The sequence below is a fragment of the Oryza glaberrima genome, chromosome 3 (assembly GCF_000147395.1).
Source record: "Oryza glaberrima chromosome 3, OglaRS2, whole genome shotgun sequence".
Classification (NCBI taxonomy): Eukaryota; Viridiplantae; Streptophyta; class Magnoliopsida; order Poales; family Poaceae; genus Oryza; species Oryza glaberrima.
Genome location: NC_068328.1, coordinates 27,691,540 through 27,710,242, shown reverse-complemented (window position 1 = coordinate 27,710,242; position 18,703 = coordinate 27,691,540). Strand labels below are relative to the sequence as shown.

The following is an 18,703-nucleotide window of genomic DNA, read 5'->3' as shown; positions in this document are numbered from 1 at the left end:
CTACCTCCCTCCCAAAAAAAAAAAAAAAACTTTTCTCTAGATTTATTGTCTTAGAAGGAAACCCCTTCTTAGAGCAGGTATAATAGAGTATGATAAGCCGGCGACACAAGCATCCATATCATAGAAATCATAGGTGGAAGAGAGAGAAAACCGGAGAGAGAAGGCAGCGGGCGCTAATGCAATCGTCGAGCTCTAGCACAGGAAACGATGCAAAGTCCTAAGAACCAGCCCTCAGTCCTAGTCCTAATCCTAGCTTTTGCCCAATGACTTAACCATTGCTCCATCAGAGCAAGTTCAATAGTAGAGTTAACTGCCGGCTCTAAAATTCACCACATCATTTAAGAGATAACTAAACCCCGGTAGATACATCAATTGGCTACACCCATGCTTTAACCAAGGCATCCTGTCAGGTGTTGGTAACTTCTGCATGTTCAAGTTCTAATTTTCTATTGGTTGTCCCGAGCTGCAAGGGGCCAGAGTGCCTAGGCGCTTGTGCTTGAGCCAACGACTGGATTGTCGTCCGCTTTGCTCTCTTTGCTTTCTCTCTCTCTCTCATATATGTTAAAATATTAGATAAGCAGGCTATTAGCCCACTATTGTACCTGCTCTCAAAGATTGGGAAGAAGGAAACAAGTCTGATTAAAATAATAAAAATCAACTGCTTAGGGATGTGTGGGTAGGTAACTTAGCAGCTAGTTATTATACGTATCATCTATTGGTACCATCTATTACTTACGTGTACAAATTTTCAGCCCATCAACGGGCGATACTATTAAACTTGCTCTTAGAGCAGGTACAATAGCAGGCTATTAGCTAGCTGTAAACATATTTTAATAAGATAAAAGATGAGAGAAGAGCAGTGGGCTACAGATCTGTAGCCAGCTGTAGCGCGGACTCCAAGACGCAATATGTATATGACAGGTGGGACCATATATTAATAGTATAGTAAGCAACTATTGTATGAATTAACTGCTAGATTAACTATAGATGAATTGGAGCTAGTGGTGGACTATACTATTAAACTTGCTCTAAATTGAGTTATTTTGGTATCAAGGAAGATTCTGACTTTCTGAGCCGTGCAGGTGGATTACTCGCTTGTGTGGGCCGGCCATTGGATGAGCGCCTCATCCACGCGTCATGAATCCGCGTCGGGAGTCGGGACTGCACGGGCTGCTGTTTGTACCCCATCTGCACCAGATTTTTTTTCCCCGGATTGGCAGCTGCGGTAGTGACATGTGGGCCCTGGGCCACACGTTGGTTACGGCCGAGGAGTTGCTTCTTCGGGACCGAAACCTATGTGCAATGGGAATTTTTTTCATTTTTAGATTTTTTTAAAAATATTTACATAAATAATCTATCGGCCAAAAAAATTGCAAAACTAGACCATGCCGCCCACCTCTGGGGCGGCAAGCTGACGTGGCAAACGGGGGAGGAACGGGCGGTGACGGAGGGAGGGTTTTTTTTTCTAGGAAAGCCCTTGCCACCCTCTGTTGGGGTGGCAAGGGGCCCGAATGCAAAAAAGCCAGTCGGGGCCGGCCATTTTGCAAGAGGCCCCTTGCCGCCCTCTGGCCGAGCGGCAGGCCTCGCTGCCTATAAAAGGCCTGCCGACCAGCCCCCAGCCCTCATTCCTCCCCCCTCAAATCCAGTGAAAAAAAAAAGAAGAAAGGGGAGGAGAAGAGAAGAAGGGGCGAAGCCCTGCCGGATTCAGACGCCGATTTCAGGTAATATTCATAGATCCTATATGTGACTATTGAGTTAAATATTGTGTATTTTTTAAAACTTTGTTTGAATAAATGCATTATATTTTTAGGGTTTTAGTTGTACTAATCTAGAAGTGCGTATTGTAGATATCGGTAACTACGTAGATCTGCTAGTTTGGAATCAATACTTTACCGTTGCATTGGCATACACAAGAAGATATTACGTTGTAGATGTTTATTGCATGAAAGAGTAATATGATCTAGTTATTTCGTTGACAGATATGTCGAACAAACAAATATTCCAAGTTTACCATGGCCCAGGAAACGTCCGTTACGGGCCAACTGGGGTAGATCTGTCAGATTTTATTGTATCAGAAAGGAGAATTGATAGACCGGCTGAGAGGAGTGTACCTTCTATAAAAGGATGGTTAATGAGGGGCTTGAGAGTTAATCCATAGACAAGTGACATAACAATCAATGTTATAGTAAGTCGGGCAACTGAGGGTTTTTATTGGGAACTAATGCCAGTTCAAAACTCTCAAGTGTGGAGATGGTATGTGGAAAATGCATTGCAACACGGGTGGCCTCTAGCTATGGTTCCGTTTGTTCACCCGAAGGATCCAGGTGTGCAGATGAACATGGATGATGGCGAGGGACCAAGTGCTGAAGTAAATGAGACTTCTGTGGAGGAGGTCAACGCACGAGAGGACGGGGGCGTAGTAGCTCTAGTGGGCATTCGACCAGGTGGAGTGGCCGACGAGGGGGAGACTGTCGGTGCCATTGTGGATGAAATGGAGAGGAAGGATTCTGACAACGAGCGTGTAGAGGAATGTGATTCGTTAGATGATGAGACGGATATTAATCCAGCAGAATGGGCTAGTGAGGATTTTTCTGGGCTGGTCGTCTCTGAAGAGGATAGTGTGAGATGGGAGTACAAAGAAAATGAGGTTATCCAGGGAGCGATTTATAGTAGAGCAGAAGATATGAAGGAGGCGGTAAAACATTTTGTAGTGTCACTTCATAGAGAGTTTTGGGTTGCCAAGTCCAACCGGTCGTAATATGAAGTTCGGTGTGTTAAGGAAAAAGATGGTTGTCCCTGGAGAGTGCACGCGTATAAGGGGAAATGGAAGGATTATTGGACAGTGTCAGTCGTTACCAAGCATACATGTTTTCTACCTGGTGTTCAGAAATACCACAGGAACATTACATGTGCATTTGTTGCATCTGAGATGTATGCGCATGTCATCGATAATCTCACATATGAACCAAGGTCAATAATTCCACGCATCGAAGAGACATACAAGTATACTATTAGCTATGCCAAGGCCTGGAGGGCCAAACAAAAAATAATAGAGATGAGATTTGGAACTTACGAAGCCTCGTATGACAATTTGCCACGCCTGCTTGGTGTTATCAAGGAAAGAAACCCTGGGAGCTCTTACGCAGTGAAGAAATTCCCCTCAATTGAACATCCTGGTAAGAGTGTGCTGCAAAGGGCGTTCTTAGCTCTACATGCATGCAAGATGGCATTCGTGAACTATCGTCCTGTTCTCAGCATTGATGGGACATTCTTGACAAGAAAGTATCGGGGCCAGATACTAACAGCAATAGGGGTAGATGGGAACAATCAGGTATTGCCCTTGGCATTTGCTTTTGTTGAGAGTGAGAATACCAACAGCTGGTACTGGTTCCTGAAATTGGTTAAAACAAAAGTTGTTGGTATGAGGCCAAATGTGTGCCTGATACATGATAGGCACGCTGGCATTCTGCGAGCGATAGAAGAGTTGCAGTTTGGGAGTATGGAACGAGGATACCCTGGTGTTTGGGAAGATGTACAGAGTAGGTGGTGACAGCATCATGTGGGAGCTAATTTCTTCAAGCAATTCAAGAACAAGGAGCTCATGAACATGTTCAAGAGGCTATGCAATCAGAACCAGGAGAAAAAATTCAATGAGCTTTGGAAGAGATTAGATGAGTTGACAGCCAAATGCAGTGATCAGCATGCAGCGGCTCCATCGACCGCCGTTGCTGACCCTCCTCAAGCTCTTGGACCTCTCCCAACGGATAGTCCAACATTGGTTAGAAGAACTGGATTGGAGATTCGGAAATTTTGTCAGTGGATTCTGCATGAACCAAAAGAGAAATGGGCCAAGGCGTATGACACAGGTGGTGCTAGATATGGAATAATGACAATAAATTTGGCAGAAGTTTACAACTAGGTGATGCGCGGTGTCCGTGGACTGCCACTAGTTGGCATAGTGGAGTTCATTTTACATGGGACATGCAGGTATTTTAGGGATCGGTTCCAGGCAGTTCTTCCCTCTATGCCGAACAACAGCATTTTGTTTGGAACTTTCATGCAGAAAAAGCTAGAGGAGTTGCGTAAAAAGGCCATGAAACATCGAGCTCTAGTGCAAGGTACCCAACAGCACAGGTTTGAGATACTATGTCAAGATAAGGCAGACAGGGGTATCTACCGCAAGAGAGTGAAGCAGGAGTGTGTTCTCAAAGCCGACGGCACATGTCATTGCTCTTGTGCAAAGCCGAAGCTGCTCCACAGGCCATGCACCCATGTCATTGCTGCCGCAGCGGAGTGTGGCATACTAGATGCAGTATATGTGTCACAGTACTTCAGTGAGCAAGCAATATATCATACATGGAGCGGCGAGATTTATGGGTTCGGCATAGCTGGGGAGTTCACAGAGACTAACGATGAAGTACTCAATATTCCTGACCCATCGAAGCTCCGAGGCAAGGCTGGAAGGAGGAAGACTCGTCGCATCCACAACGATATGGACAAGTCGGAGGCTGGCAGGGTGAAGCGTTGCAGCAAATGCGATGAATGTGGGCACACCTACAAGCACTGTCCTAAAGACAAGGAGAAACCAAGTGCGGCGGAGGCAGGACTATCAGGATCAGCAGCAGATGGAGCTCGCCCTACGGGTGAAGGCACTACCTCCACTCGACCACGTCCTAGGCGTCGTCGTGCCACGTCTGGCTACGTGGTGTAGTTCTTATGTTCTATGTTGGCATGTGGCTTTGCTTGTAATTTGTTTCGAACTTATCGATGTGTTTATGTTTCGTCGTGTAGTGTCAGACTTCGGCATGTCATGTCTTTAGGTCTCGTGATGTAACGTCAGACTAAGGCACCTAGTGTCTTTAGGTATGCTGATGTAATGTCGGACTTCGACACGTAATGTTATGTTATGTTATATTATCGAACTCTACATATATGTTAAATTTCACGTCATCGTTATGTACCCTTAGTAACGATTGCTAAATTTAAATAGCCTGTACTCTGGTTGTACATAATTATTCTCATGATTTTATTACTATTTCATAATTTTACAAGTTATCTTTTGTTTTACATTACTACTTTTTGAATTGTTCTAACACAGAACACTATATTTTTCAGAGATGGCACGTCAGGATACACCTCAGTTGTTGGACCCGGCGATTGATCACCGACACCGGTCTCACCTTACTGCGGTGCAGGGGGCTCAGCTTGGGACGTTCCGGGCACGGACGTGCGGTGAGCTACTTACGGTTCACGACTCCTTTGTCAAGAGGTACGAACAGTGTATTACTATAAATTAGTTGCACTGTACTAATTTTTATAATGACATATTAATTTGTTATTGCAGGCTGCGTGAGGCCAGAGACGCACACTTTTCACTTGCCGTGTGGTGAGGTAGCCCCTACCCTACAGGACGTATCGTACTTGTTGGGGCTACTGCTCGCGGGAGACGCTGTTGGGCCAGTGACCACGGGTGTGGACTGGCAAGACGATCTGACGGCACGTTTTGCACTAGTACAGCACGCACCGCATCTCCCGCTCGAGCCGTTGGCACACCACCGCAACACCGGACCTATGAAGAGGTGGCTGCTTCAGTTCACCGTGAGTGTTTTTTGTACCGAAATGACAAGCGTACTACATATTTAGTCCACAAGTAAGGTGCCTAACATTTTATCAAACGCTTGCAGGTCGAGCAGCTACAGGCGGAGGCCGACGAGTACTCCTACAGCCGCTGTTTGGAGGCGTACTTGCTCTGGCTTTTTGGCTGGGTGATGTTCTGTGGCGGTCACGGGCACGCGGTCGACAAGGGACTCGTGCACTATGCCAGGAGCATCGCCGACGCCACGGTAGGCGAGGTGCCTCAGTGGAGCTGGGGTTCCGCGTTGTTGGTGGCTCTGTACCGTGGCCTTTGTGAGGCTTGCACGAAGACGGATCCCAGCGTGACCTTTGGTGGGTGCCCTCTCTTTCTTTCTATCTGGACAGCTGAGAGGATTGCGATCGGCCGCCCTGAGGTGGACCAGCACGCGTACGAGGAGTCACTGTACGCGGAGCGACCAGAGGTCGACTACCCTACGATGGGTACTCTGTGGTGCCGTCGTCAGGTACATCACATCGATCTTCTCATATTGTTAAGTTAATTGCTAAGTTCATTGTACATCACATCGATCGTCTCGTATTGCAGCACCGATGGGCTCACGTCCAGGTTAGGCGGTCGTATCCTGAGTTTGTTATGGAGTTCGACCGCCTTCTGCCGACTGACGTCGTGTGGGAGCCCTACAGTGCCGCGGCTACCCAGGCTCGTGCGCCGTTGGGTCAGTCCACACTCTGCACCAGGGACCAGGCGTACTGGATGACTACGGTTCCGATGGTCTTCGACATCTGCGTTGAGCCTCACGCCCCTTTCCGCGTGATGCGGCAGTTCGGCTTCCGTCAGCCCTTTCCAGTATCGTTTCCGACGACCGTCCCAGCTGCTGTTCACCAGTAAGATCTTTCACTACGCTTTGAGTTGTTGCATTAAAATCTACCTGTCCACAATAATTTGCAACATCTGTCGATTTACACTAATATGACACATTAATTCGCAGGTACTCGCGCAAGGGTCAGCAGTCAGCTGGTGACTGGCCCGCCAAGTTGGCGACTTTTGTTGAGGACTGGTTGCTCGCAACCGAGGAGGTCGTGGACCACGAGGGAGAGCCACACACTGAGGAGGCATACCAGGCCTACCTACGCTGGTACCAGCCACGCACCCGTACTAGGGTCACCTTCGCTCCCTTGGAGCAGCAGCCCCACGTTGCGAGCACTAGAGACCTCTACGCCAGGCACCGCGACCAGGACTTCGCTCATGCTGTGAGTACCCTGCATCGCACCATTCCTTTATGTTTTCATCTCTTTCTCTTTATCAAATTTTACGAATATCTACGAACAAATTAACCATGCAGGTCGACGACATCAACCGGGTCGTCGTTGACGGTTCAACAACGATCCAACGTTTAGGCGCGGGGATTCCGGTACCCGTAGAGGAGCACCTGACGATGTACACGCGGATAGTGGAGTCGATGCGCTCGATTCTCCGAGTGCTCACCTGTCGTGCAGACGACGTTGTTCGGGCAGACGCAGCTGTACAGCGGCCACCCGTACCGACTGGTCCCCGTTCAGTTGCGCACGTTCCTAGGCCGACTCCCCCTCCGCACGGAGGTAAGTATTTTTAAGGATTTTTCTGTACATGCCTCGCACATATATGTGAGCCGTTTCACTTGCCGATTGCTTCAGGGTTTCGTGCACCGTTCAGCACCCCGCCTTCCTCGGCTAGGCCTTCTGTTGTGCCCCCCACAGGTACTTAAAAAAACAACATTACTTCGACAATCAATTTACATGCATTTTATGTCTTAGCTTACAAGGGTCCCGTTGTCGATGTGTAGGTTTCGCCCAGTTCGCTATGACGCAGGCCGCCCACTTCTCCCAGGCAGCAGGGTCAGCGTCTCAGGCAGCTGCGTCGATCTCGCACTCAGCGCAGTTCTGGCAGTACACCAGGACTTCGTCACAGGCAGCCGGCACGTCGAGTCAGGGTCCACCACTGGACCATGCTGGGACCTCGTCGGACCGCTTGGTGCCTTCCACCTTACTCTTCGACATCACTGACTTCGACTTCGCTTCAGGCTCGACAGAGGAGCGTGGTCGCAGCGCGGGGCAGGGCCAGTAGAGCAGTCTTCTCTTTGTTTATTTGCTTCACTTTCCAGTACTGTATGCTTGTGTAATGAATACGTTGTTGTTATATGTGCACGATACCTTTCGGCGCATGCACGATACCTTTCGGCGCATGCACGACTACTTTCTGCCGCACCGATGTAGCCTCCTTTATTCGCGTGCGATACGAGTATTTGCCCGCCATTTGCCGCATACGACCAATGTAACTTTCGGCGCCGATCAGGCATGTAGCTTTCGGCGCTAATCAGGCGTACCCACCATGCCCCGCCACATTCACATGTCAGGGATATCACTCGATTTTTTGCGCCTATATAAGTCGCCTTAACGAGTGAGGCCTCACAATCTTTCAGAACTCAGTCACATTCAGTACTCTCTTCCCCACTTGCTTCATTACAAATCCTACCGGCTTTCGTCAATGGCTTAGACGCCGGGGTGTTGAGAATCCGAACTGGCGTAGCGATCCTTGTGTATACCTACTACCACCTTGGTGCCAGCGTCCTCTCTGCCTATGCGGTGATCGATGCCAACTAATGGCTTCGAGGAATCCTGATATTCGAGGAAGGCGCTTTTTTAGGTGCCCTAACTATGATCGTGAGGTATTTTATTATCTGCATATGCTTATTCATTCCATATGGGCAATCGTTTTATTCTTCGTAACACTACTCTATTCGGTAGACCCGCACTACGGCTTGCGCATACATCGAGTGGGTCGATACAGAAAATCCCGTTCTCGACCTAACCACTTGTTTACAAGAAGGTCGCTGGTATTTCGCATCCGAAAGTACTGAGCAATACTTACAGAGAAAAGCAGCTTATGAACGACAATGTCGTGAACAACAGAGCGACTGGCGGGTGCTAACTACAGCATTCCCTCCATGGGAAGCCCGTCCAAGATGCAGGTGTGGTGATCGTTGTCAGGTTCTTCATTCCATAAAGCCTACAACATTGGGTCGAAGGTTCTTTGTTTGTCCAAATATTCTTGACGACGATTTCATGGTAAGAATATTTTGATTACAAGAATCCTTTTTTTCTCACAACATTTACAAACTTTGCTCGCTTTACATCTATTCTTTCCTTCCAGGAACCACCAAGGATATGTCAATACAGAGAATGGATAGACACCAGAAGGGTTCTAACTCCACCTAGCCGTGTTGTGCAGCTTGAACTACCAGAGCAATACAGGGTTACTAAAGCGCGGTTTGAGAGAGGAGAGGGATCCTCACGTAGGGGTTAGCTATTATCGGACAACTTGGCATATTGAAATTTCTACTGTCATGCTTCCTTGTCCCATTACTACATCGTCGTTGTGTTCAACTATTGCACTACCTCCCTCCTAGTTCGAATCTAATATCATCTATGTAACCGCAATGGAAATAGTTGTATCATGTTCAAATTGTACTACTATTTCTTCATGTTACATAATTCTCCTTGTTTAAGTCCATATAATGTTTCTACGACCGAGACTGCGATAGGCCTATATTAATTATCCGAGTACTAATACGTCGAATAAGTTACAAAATAATACCTTACTTAACATATGAAATTGCGAAACAACCAACTTCAATACATTTTTATAACAATATTAACAAGTTTTACCAATAAATACTTCTTTATTTATTATTAACATAACATAGAAAAATCGTTTGGCCGTACTTTTTGCATCTGGGTCCCTTGCCGCCCTCTATTGAGGCGGCAAGGGGCCCAAATGCAAAAAGTACGAGCGCAACCTCTTTATGGGCGGCAAAAATTGCAATTAGCCCCTTGCCGCCCTCTGTATGGGCGGCAAGGGGGTTATTGCAATTTTTGCCGACGGCGGCAGACGGCGCGGTCGACCCGCCGTCTACCACGTCAGCTTGCCGCCCACCACTGGGGCGGCAGGGTCTAGTTTTGCAATTTTTTTGGCCGATAGATTATTTCTGTAAATATTAAAAAAATCTAAAAATGAAAAAAATTGCAATGGCAGAGGATGGTAGGCATGGTGCACACGAGCGAAACCTATGTGCGATGGCTGCTTCCGTCGAGCCACTGCGTGATTGCATCGCGCTCTCACAGGTGCAGTTGTCTGTTTTGGGAGCGTGATTGTGGTCTTGTAGACGGGAATGGCCGCATGGCCGCAAGGGCATACGTTGCCGACAAAACATGAGATAACTTCTGCCAAAAATAATTGAAAAATATACCGTTAAAATTTTCTTTTCTTAGAAATATATGACAAGCAAAAGGTTTTAGAAGAGAGAATATACCGTTGTCACGAGGGAGTAAAGCAAACTCATGACGACGAGATCGTATGGTGAGTCTGCAAAGTGGCGATGACAACAACGATATCGCGGGACTTTGGACTATTTGCCACTCTCTTCAATAGCACATTCTCAAATGCCATCTTCCCTAATAACTCTAATTATTTGTGTTGAAAGTATGTCATGAGGGGCTTTGATCGAGGATGCCAAAACCACCACACCTATGAAGCGCTGCTCGACGATCAAGGGGTTCGACTGGGGTGAAGCCGAGGGGGCAAGGCCGAAGGACGAAGCTAGAAGGGTTTGCCACCCTGTCCACAGGACTTGTCGTCAAGTCTCTGTCAGAGGCGAAGCCGGAGGGGTTCGACCATGAGCTAGATGCCTTCGCCAAACATGCCTGAGAGTGCGGGATGGCCCAAGAAGGCCATTCGCCGCACATGGGCTGGCCCACGAAGCCTGACTAGGGCCCCATAGCTAGGATGGACACTATGTGCCCTCACTAATGTCCTTATCTTAAGGGTATCAATATAAATTCTCCTATACACACTAAACCCTAGTGAGTATGAGTCTGTACTAAGACTATAAAAGGCCCTATAGGGGCATGTAATAGGGGATCCAAAAAAATATCATCAATTAATACCTTGTTTTACTATTCAACCACTCCACCGAGAGAACCACGTCTTTCGACGTGAAGCTATTGTCGCTTCGACAACAATTTGCCATCGTGATTCATCAAATAGTTTCTATTTTGCCACTTTTAACTGCCAACACACTAAAAGAAACAAAAAATGACCTTACTGCTCCTCTCATCTCCTCTATCTTTTCTTCTTTCCTCATCTCTCCTATGTTATTCCTCTCCGACGTGAGAATCCCATGTACTGTTGCAGTTGGATGGATGGCGCGAGCCTCCGCGATTTGACGGCGAGATCTTTGACGAGCGAGGATATGTCGAGGTCACCTCGACCACAAGTGAGATACTCGCGCTGGAGCATACAACTTGACCCATGCCGACTCCCCCCCCCCCCTCCTAAACATCCATTTGCACCGTTTCTCCCAACATCACAGGATCTATGCGAAGGGCCTGCAACCGAGATGTACTGCCTTGGCCCCGATGACCCATTCGATGAACCATCAACCATTGTCGCATCCATTGCTTGTCCTGCTGTCCGGTTCATCCATGGCGCTAGCCGTCCCTACTGCTTAGCTTGTCTCACACCAGAGATTGGTTCATGCCATGCCAGAGAGGAAGAAGGTAGAAGGGAGATGAATGAGAGGGTAATGAGGTTATTTTCTTATAGTTTTGCTAAGTTGTCAGTCAAAAATAACGAAACAGAGACAACTTGGTGGATCACGATGGCAAATAACAAAAGTTATTGGGAATGATAGCATTTGAGAATGTGCCATCGAAGAGAGAGTGGCAAATAGCCCAAAATCCCTAACATCGCGCCTGACAAATGCGAAGTGGTTGTCTGCGGAGGTGGACCCGGTGACGTCGCCACTACGCGCTTTGAGTCCACGAGAGTGTGGGCCCCTATCATGTCCTGATAAATCCACCCCGAATTAAAAATCACTTTATAAAAGAAAAGAATAGAAATTATTATAAATCTAAAAGAAATCTCAAGCACTAAACCTCTGTAAATATTTTTTGCTTTAATGAAAATACATTGCTAGGCAAATCCCTAGCAGTTTTCCAGGTGAATTTTTTTTTCAAATTGAGCTTGGAGTATTTTTCCTAAAATATCCATGTTCAAAATTGGTCCCTCGATTTTTACTTGAATTTCTAGAGCAAAAGAAATAATTTTAAAGCAACAAAAACCAAATTTGTAGTTAATTAAAATGAAAACCTAAAAATAAATCTCTCCTTCTCTTTAGGCCATTTCCGGCCCAAAGCTCTTAGTTGCTCTTTCGGCTTGCCACCGGGGTCCTCTTCTCTCTCTCTCCTCCTTCTCGGGCCAACCTCCTCTTAAATAAGTACTCTCTCCGTTTCACAACGTAAGTTATATATATATCTAGATTTATTAACATCAATATGAATATGGGAAATGCTAGAATAACTTACATTGTGAAACGGAGGAAGTAGCTACTTGTTGGTTTTACAACGCCGTAATCTTGTTTTGGGTTTTTTTTCTTGTAACTTTCCTTGTAAGTATTTTTTTATGCTTTTGTAAAATTACACTATTGGGTTAGGCCTGGTAGTATTCCCTAAAAAAGTTTTTTTTGTTTTTTAAGTTAATTAATTAAACTTGTTCAATATACCGAATAAAAAAATCCCTTTTTTCTTTGTTAACATCAATTCCACATGGAAGCAATATATAGTCTGCCGGCCTAATGAAGCGATCAAACCTCCAGACTCCAAAGTCCAAACTCACCTACGGCCTAGCTTTGACAGCTACGTATCCTATACGAACCATCTCATTATTATGGGAAACTACTCTAAACTCGTTGTTATGAAATTTTTTTTTAAAAAAATAGATTAATACGTGATAAATCATTATACTAACATGCAAGATCAAATTCTATTTCTATGAGTTGCAACTGAAAAAAATTTGAATACGAATATACGTTAACTGATATTATTTAATTTATCTTTTTCGTTGCAACTTATAGAATTCAAATTTTACCTTGTATGTGTATAGAGTGATTTATCGTATATTAACAATTTATCTTGTTATTTTTTTAAAAAAATCATAATCATTTGAATCATATACAAATAAGGATTAGAATTTAGAATCCCCTTACCATTGTTATCAGCACATCAACGCCCGTGCTGCCGCACGCTGAGCACCGTGCACGAGCGCATCGTTCCGACGTTCCCTTTCTTTCGTCGTGGACTCCGGCTACTCCTCCGCTGCCGCCGCCGCCGGCGGAATGCACGTCGTGATCTGCCCATTGCTCGCCTTCGGCCACCTGCTTCCGTGCCTCGACCTCGCCCAGCGCCTGGCGTGTGGCCACCGCGTGTCGTTCGTCTCAACGCCGCGGAACATATCCCGCCTCCCTCCGGTGCGCCCCTCGCTCGCGCCGCTCGTCTCCTTCGTGGCGTTGCCGCTCCCGCGCGTCGAGGGGCTCCCCAACGGCGCCGAGTCTACCCACGACGTCCCTCACGACAGGCCAGACATGGTCGAGCTCCACCTGAGAGCTTTTGACGGGCTTGCCGCGCCCTTCTCGGAGTTCTTGGGCACCGCCTGCGCCGACTGGGTCATTGCCGACGTCGTCCGCACCTAGGCAAACACTAAGTTCTAACATCCACGTGAACCATTCATGAGATGGAAGAAGAGAGGCAGAACCATTGAAGACATACGCACATGATTGAATTGCAGAGAAACTCGTCCCGCCCAGGCACCCCGGCGCCCAGCGGTCGCCTCCTTTGCCCAATCACTCCTCATTCGAACACGCTCGAGCGCGCTGCAGAGAAGCTCGTCCGCTCCTCGCGCCAAAACGCGCGAGCTCGGTCCCTTCTCGCCTTTACCTCCCCTCCCCTTCCTTATCGCGACGTTTTTCGGTCTCTGCTTGGTCTGCAAATGGGCCGAAAGCAGCTGAACATCGCGCATGAGACGAATGGGAGGAGGACAGGAACGCTTCCACTGAACTTGTGCCGTTGGATGTGGAAGCAACGGCGATGCGGAAAGCTACGTCCCTGTGACGTAGAATTTAATACGTCGCGCAGTAATGAAGCAATCAGCCCGATCGGAGCAAGCTTGGTAAACCTCCAAAGTATACAAAGTCCAAACCCACGGGCGGTACTGCCCATCGCATCATCAGGCGTCCGGGCGGTATTCATCGGTCGCGCCCGCACATCGACGCCCACGCCGCCGCACGCTAAACCCGCCCGCTCGGCCGCTCCACGCGCGCACCGGCCCCCTTCTTCCGTCATGGACTCCGGCTACTCCTCCTCCTACGCCGCCGCCGCCGGGATGCACGTCGTGATCTGCCCGTGGCTCGCCTTCGGCCACCTGCTCCCGTGCCTCGACCTCGCCCAGCGCCTCGCGTCGCGGGGCCACCGCGTGTCGTTCGTCTCCACGCCGCGGAACATATCCCGCCTCCCGCCGGTGCGCCCCGCGCTCGCGCCGCTCGTCGCCTTCGTGGCGCTGCCGCTCCCGCGCGTCGAGGGGCTCCCCGACGGCGCCGAGTCCACCAACGACGTCCCCCACGACAGGCCGGACATGGTCGAGCTCCACCGGAGGGCCTTCGACGGGCTCGCCGCGCCCTTCTCGGAGTTCTTGGGCACCGCGTGCGCCGACTGGGTCATCGTCGACGTCTTCCACCACTGGGCCGCAGCCGCCGCTCTCGAGCACAAGGTTGCACCAAGTCCTACTAATAGCTCAATCTTTGCACTAACCTTAATTACATAATTCCATCATTGATGCTACGTTATTCGCCGTAGGTGCCATGTGCAATGATGTTGTTGGGCTCTGCACATATGATCGCTTCCATAGCTGACAGACGGCTCGAGCGCGCGGAGACAGAGTCGCCTGCGGCTGCCGGGCAGGGACGCCCAGCGGCGGCGCCAACGTTCGAGGTGGCGAGGATGAAGTTGATACGAACCAAAGGCTCCTCGGGAATGTCCCTCGCCGAGCGCTTCTCCTTGACGCTCTCGAGGAGCAGCCTCGTCGTCGTGCGGAGCTGCGTGGAGTTCGAGCCGGAGACCGTCCCGCTCCTGTCGACGCTCCGCGGCAATCCTCTTGCCTTCCTTGGCCTTATGCCGCCGTCGCATGAAGTCCGCCGCGAGGACAGCGAGGATGCCACCGTCCGCTGGCTCGACGCGCAGCCGGCCAAGTCCGTCGTGTACGTCGCGCTAGGCAGCGAGGTGCCACTGGGAGTGGAGAAGGTCCACGAGCTCGCGCTCGGGCTGGAGCTCGCCGGGACGCGCTTCCTCTGGGCTCTGAGGAAGCCCACTGGCGTCTCCGACGCCGACCTCCTCCCCGCCGGCTTCGAGGAGCGCACGCGCGGCCGCGGCGTCGTGGCGACGAGATGGGTTCCTCAGATGAGCATACTGGCGCACGCCGCCGTGGGCGCGTTCCTGACCCACTGCGGCTGGAACTCGACCATCGAGGGGCTCATGTTCGGCCACCCGCTGATCATGCTGCCGATCTTCGGCGACCAGGGACCGAACGCGCGGCTAATCGAGGCGAAGAACGCCGGATTGCAGGTGGCAAGAAACGACGGCGATGGATCGTTCGACCGAGAAGGCGTCGCGGCGGCGATTCGTGCAGTCGCGGTGGAGGAAGAAAGCAGCAAAGTGTTTCAAGCCAAAGCCAAGAAGCTGCAGGAGATCGTCGCGGACATGGCCTGCCATGAGAGGTACATCGACGGATTCATTCAGCAATTGAGATCTTACAAGGATTGAAGCATCTCAGGATGTACACCTGCAACAGTGCAACTACAAAATCCTTGGAATAAAATGATTTTTGTTTTGTAGTCCACTTACCCAAAATATGCAAAGGCCGAACGGTGGGGAAAATTCTAATCCTGATTTTTTTTTCATTTTTGTTTTTCTTTGTTATTTATCAATTTGATACCGCCCAGACAAAGTTGAAATTTAATTGTAAAACTTTTTATAGTACATGGAACACGCACAACATACTCATTTCCTGTATGTGAAACTTTTTTCGAGATTTTCCAAAGAAAACATTCATTATTCATTATCTGGCATCTCGGAGAGGGCGAGAGGCAAGCATGATGCAAGTGTACCATGCTAATAATACTGTACTTAGGAGACTACTGACTACTCCACGCGGGCGTCAGTCGTCAAAGTTCATAAATAGCCGGCAGCGGAACGTCTGATTCTTTAATTGGTGGAGAACTTAACTTTGCACTCAGCTTGACAAATTGTACAGGCAAGATATCAAGATCACGGGCTTTTTCATCTCCAAACGATCACAATCTTAACTTAAACAAACCAGGGTGGAAGGTAGGCAAAGAAGAAAAGTACAAAGTTGCATTGTGAAGTTGCAGTAAAAAAATGTCGGATGACATGCAGATACAGCAAATGCTTGACTTCCTCGGTGCCGGCCTGCCGGCTTAACTAAAGTAGTTCCTTCCCTGATTGGATCTTTCAAAGTCTCCACGACTCCAAAGTGCAAACATATATTTGAGCGGTTCAGCCCGTGCTAAACTGGAAACTGTTTTTAACTACCTGGATAGACGTTCACCTTTTTATTACATGTCAACTAAATAGTTATAATTTTTTAAAAAAAAACAAGATAGATTAATATGTAATATATCATTCGACAAACATGCAAATTTAAAATCGACTTCTATAAATTGTAGCGAATATAACAAATTTAATTGTGAATTAATTTGTTATTTAATTGACATGTTAGAGTTTAATACATATACTAGTTAGAGTTTAATTTGTTGTTTTTGTTACAATTTAGAAAAGTTAAATTTAAACTACATTTTTTGGAGTGATATATTACATACTAATCTATATTGTTATTTTTTTTAATTTTTTTCATAACTATTTAGTTAACATGGAATGGGTGGACGTCTTGAATTAGAATCCATCTTCATCCCGCGTCTGCTCGATGATATCCATGTTCTTGAAATAGAATCCAGATTGCTCTACCTCTGCCCTGCGTGTTACAGGAAGAATGCTGCTATACGTTCGACCGACGCGTACGACTCAAACGGCGGAATACACGACGTGAGCCAGCAGCCCAGCACTGACTTGGTTATATGGTTTGCTGCTCCCACTGTCCCACAGTCCCACATAATCCACGTGGAAGCACATCAAAGCTCGTATATAAAGCCGAAACTTCAGGCATGGAAAATTAAATCAAACAAAACCGTTGATGTAGATGTTTGTAAAAAAAAAAAGAGAGAGATGAAAAATTTAGAGGGGAAAGGGAGGAGACTAACAAAGTTCGGGCATAGAAAACCAAAACATAATATACTGGGAACAAATGAATCAGCAGCTTTCACATACCTTGAGCGATGTGATCAACGTGAATACTCTGTCGATGTTGCCGCAAAGTACATCTGATTGAACTCAAGCAATTGATTAAGAGATAGAAGACAAATTAGACTAAGGGTTTAGGGTAAAAGAAGATAGAAAGTCGCGTTGAGGCAAAACTATCGGCCAAACGAAGCGACGCGGGCGTGCGGCCAGAACACAATATTAAGCTTGGTCGTTTGAATTGGGCAGCTGAGTACGTGAGAGAAGAATGGGTAAACGGCAAACGAAGGATCACGCAAAACAGGTGCAATGCGACGACGTGCAACTGTGCATGGCTTGGCTGCAGGCTGCTCACATGGAGCCGATAAATGCACCTCGTACAGAGTGGGGTAGATCATGTGGGCTGTGGCTGCAGGCTGCTCACATGGAACTGATAAATGCACCTCGTACAGAGTAAAAAAGGTACTGATGCTGCGTCTGCTCGATGATCTCTGTGTTCCTGAATCCATATTGCTCTAGCGGCTGTTTCGCGGCGCGTGTTCTAGGAAAGAGAGGAAAATCGCCGCACGAGCACGATGCCAGGCTGCCAGCCAGAGTGAGTGACGCAAATTTGGACCTTCTTGCAACGAGACGTGTTGTAGAATTCCGCTAGCTGGACGAGCAAGTAACGGACTATATGTTAGCTATATCATACGCGAAAAAGAAAAGTGGGCTTGTAATTAACTAGCTGCAGCAGCATGAGCTTCAAAATAATATGTGTATGAGTGATGAGCTAAGTAAAATTAACTAGCTGCAGCAGCATGAGCTTCAAAATAATATGTGTATGAGTGATGAGCTAAGTAACAATGTACTCCCTCTGTCTTTAAATATTTGACGTCGTTAACTTTTTAAAATATGTTTGACCATTCATCTTATTAAAAAGTTTAAATAATTATTAATTCTTTTCCCATCAACTGAGAAAGTATAAGGCCGAGTTTTAAAGGAACTCAAAACGGTAACTTTTTTTTCCTGTTAGTACGCTGACATGTATAAGCAGCGGGGCTAAGATTTGTCGCTGCAGTTAGCTACTTCTTCCGTCCCAAAATGTAGACATTTTTTTAGGCTGGCATGTGTATTAAAGAAGTAGGTAAGAATAATTGAAGAAAGTGTATGATTGATTGAAAAAAGAAAGTATGTGAAGGAGAATGATTGTGATTGATTGAGCGTGTGTTTAGTTCACGTTAAAATTGTAAGTTTGATTGAAATTGGAATGATGTGACGGAATAGTTGGAAGTTTGTGTGTGTAGGAAAGTTTTAATGTAATAGAAAAGTTGAAAGTTTGAAGAAAAAGTTAGGAACTAAACCAGGACTGAAAGGAGGTAGGTGGAGAAATATCTTCATTTTGACACAAAGTATTTTAATAGAAATAGCTATATTTTAGAATGGAGGTAGTAGGCTTCCAATTGGCAAACATCCAGGGAGGAAGAGAGGCAGTCGAGTCGCGCATCACCGCATTGACCGCTCATCGATGGCATGCAAGGCGATGTGAGTATTAACTATTAAGCCCCGACCTGCTCTGCGGCCTGCACATCCTGTGTGGTAACTCTTGCTCAACTCTGGACACGCGTTGTTAGGTTTGGGTACAACACAATAGTGGCACTAGCAATAGTGCCATCACGGCAGGAATAATTAATTATTTGCCACTCTTACAAGTGGTGATAAAGGATTTGTCACTAGACCCACATATCATATACACATGAGATCTCATATGTCATTGACAACGAGTGGTAAATAATTGACTGCCACATCTTAAAAATGGCAAAAAAAAAAAGTTAAATGTCCCCATGTCGGCATGGAGGAAAAGAAAGATGGGGTGAAACCTTTTATATCGTGG

At 47.3% G+C, this 18,703-nt stretch overlaps 1 protein-coding gene across 1 annotated transcript; it reads left to right on the top strand.

Annotated features, from left to right (window-relative positions):
• Positions 1 to 13,682: 13,682 nt before the first annotated feature.
• On the top strand, positions 13,683 to 15,534 carry LOC127765596 (UDP-glycosyltransferase 91C1-like). Its single transcript, XM_052290534.1, has 2 exons — positions 13,683 to 14,230; positions 14,317 to 15,534. The coding sequence occupies exons 1-2, from the start codon at positions 13,805 to 13,807 to the stop codon at positions 15,277 to 15,279; spliced, it is 1,389 nt and encodes a 462-aa protein (XP_052146494.1). The 5' UTR covers positions 13,683 to 13,804; the 3' UTR covers positions 15,280 to 15,534.
• Positions 15,535 to 18,703: the final 3,169 nt, after the last annotated feature.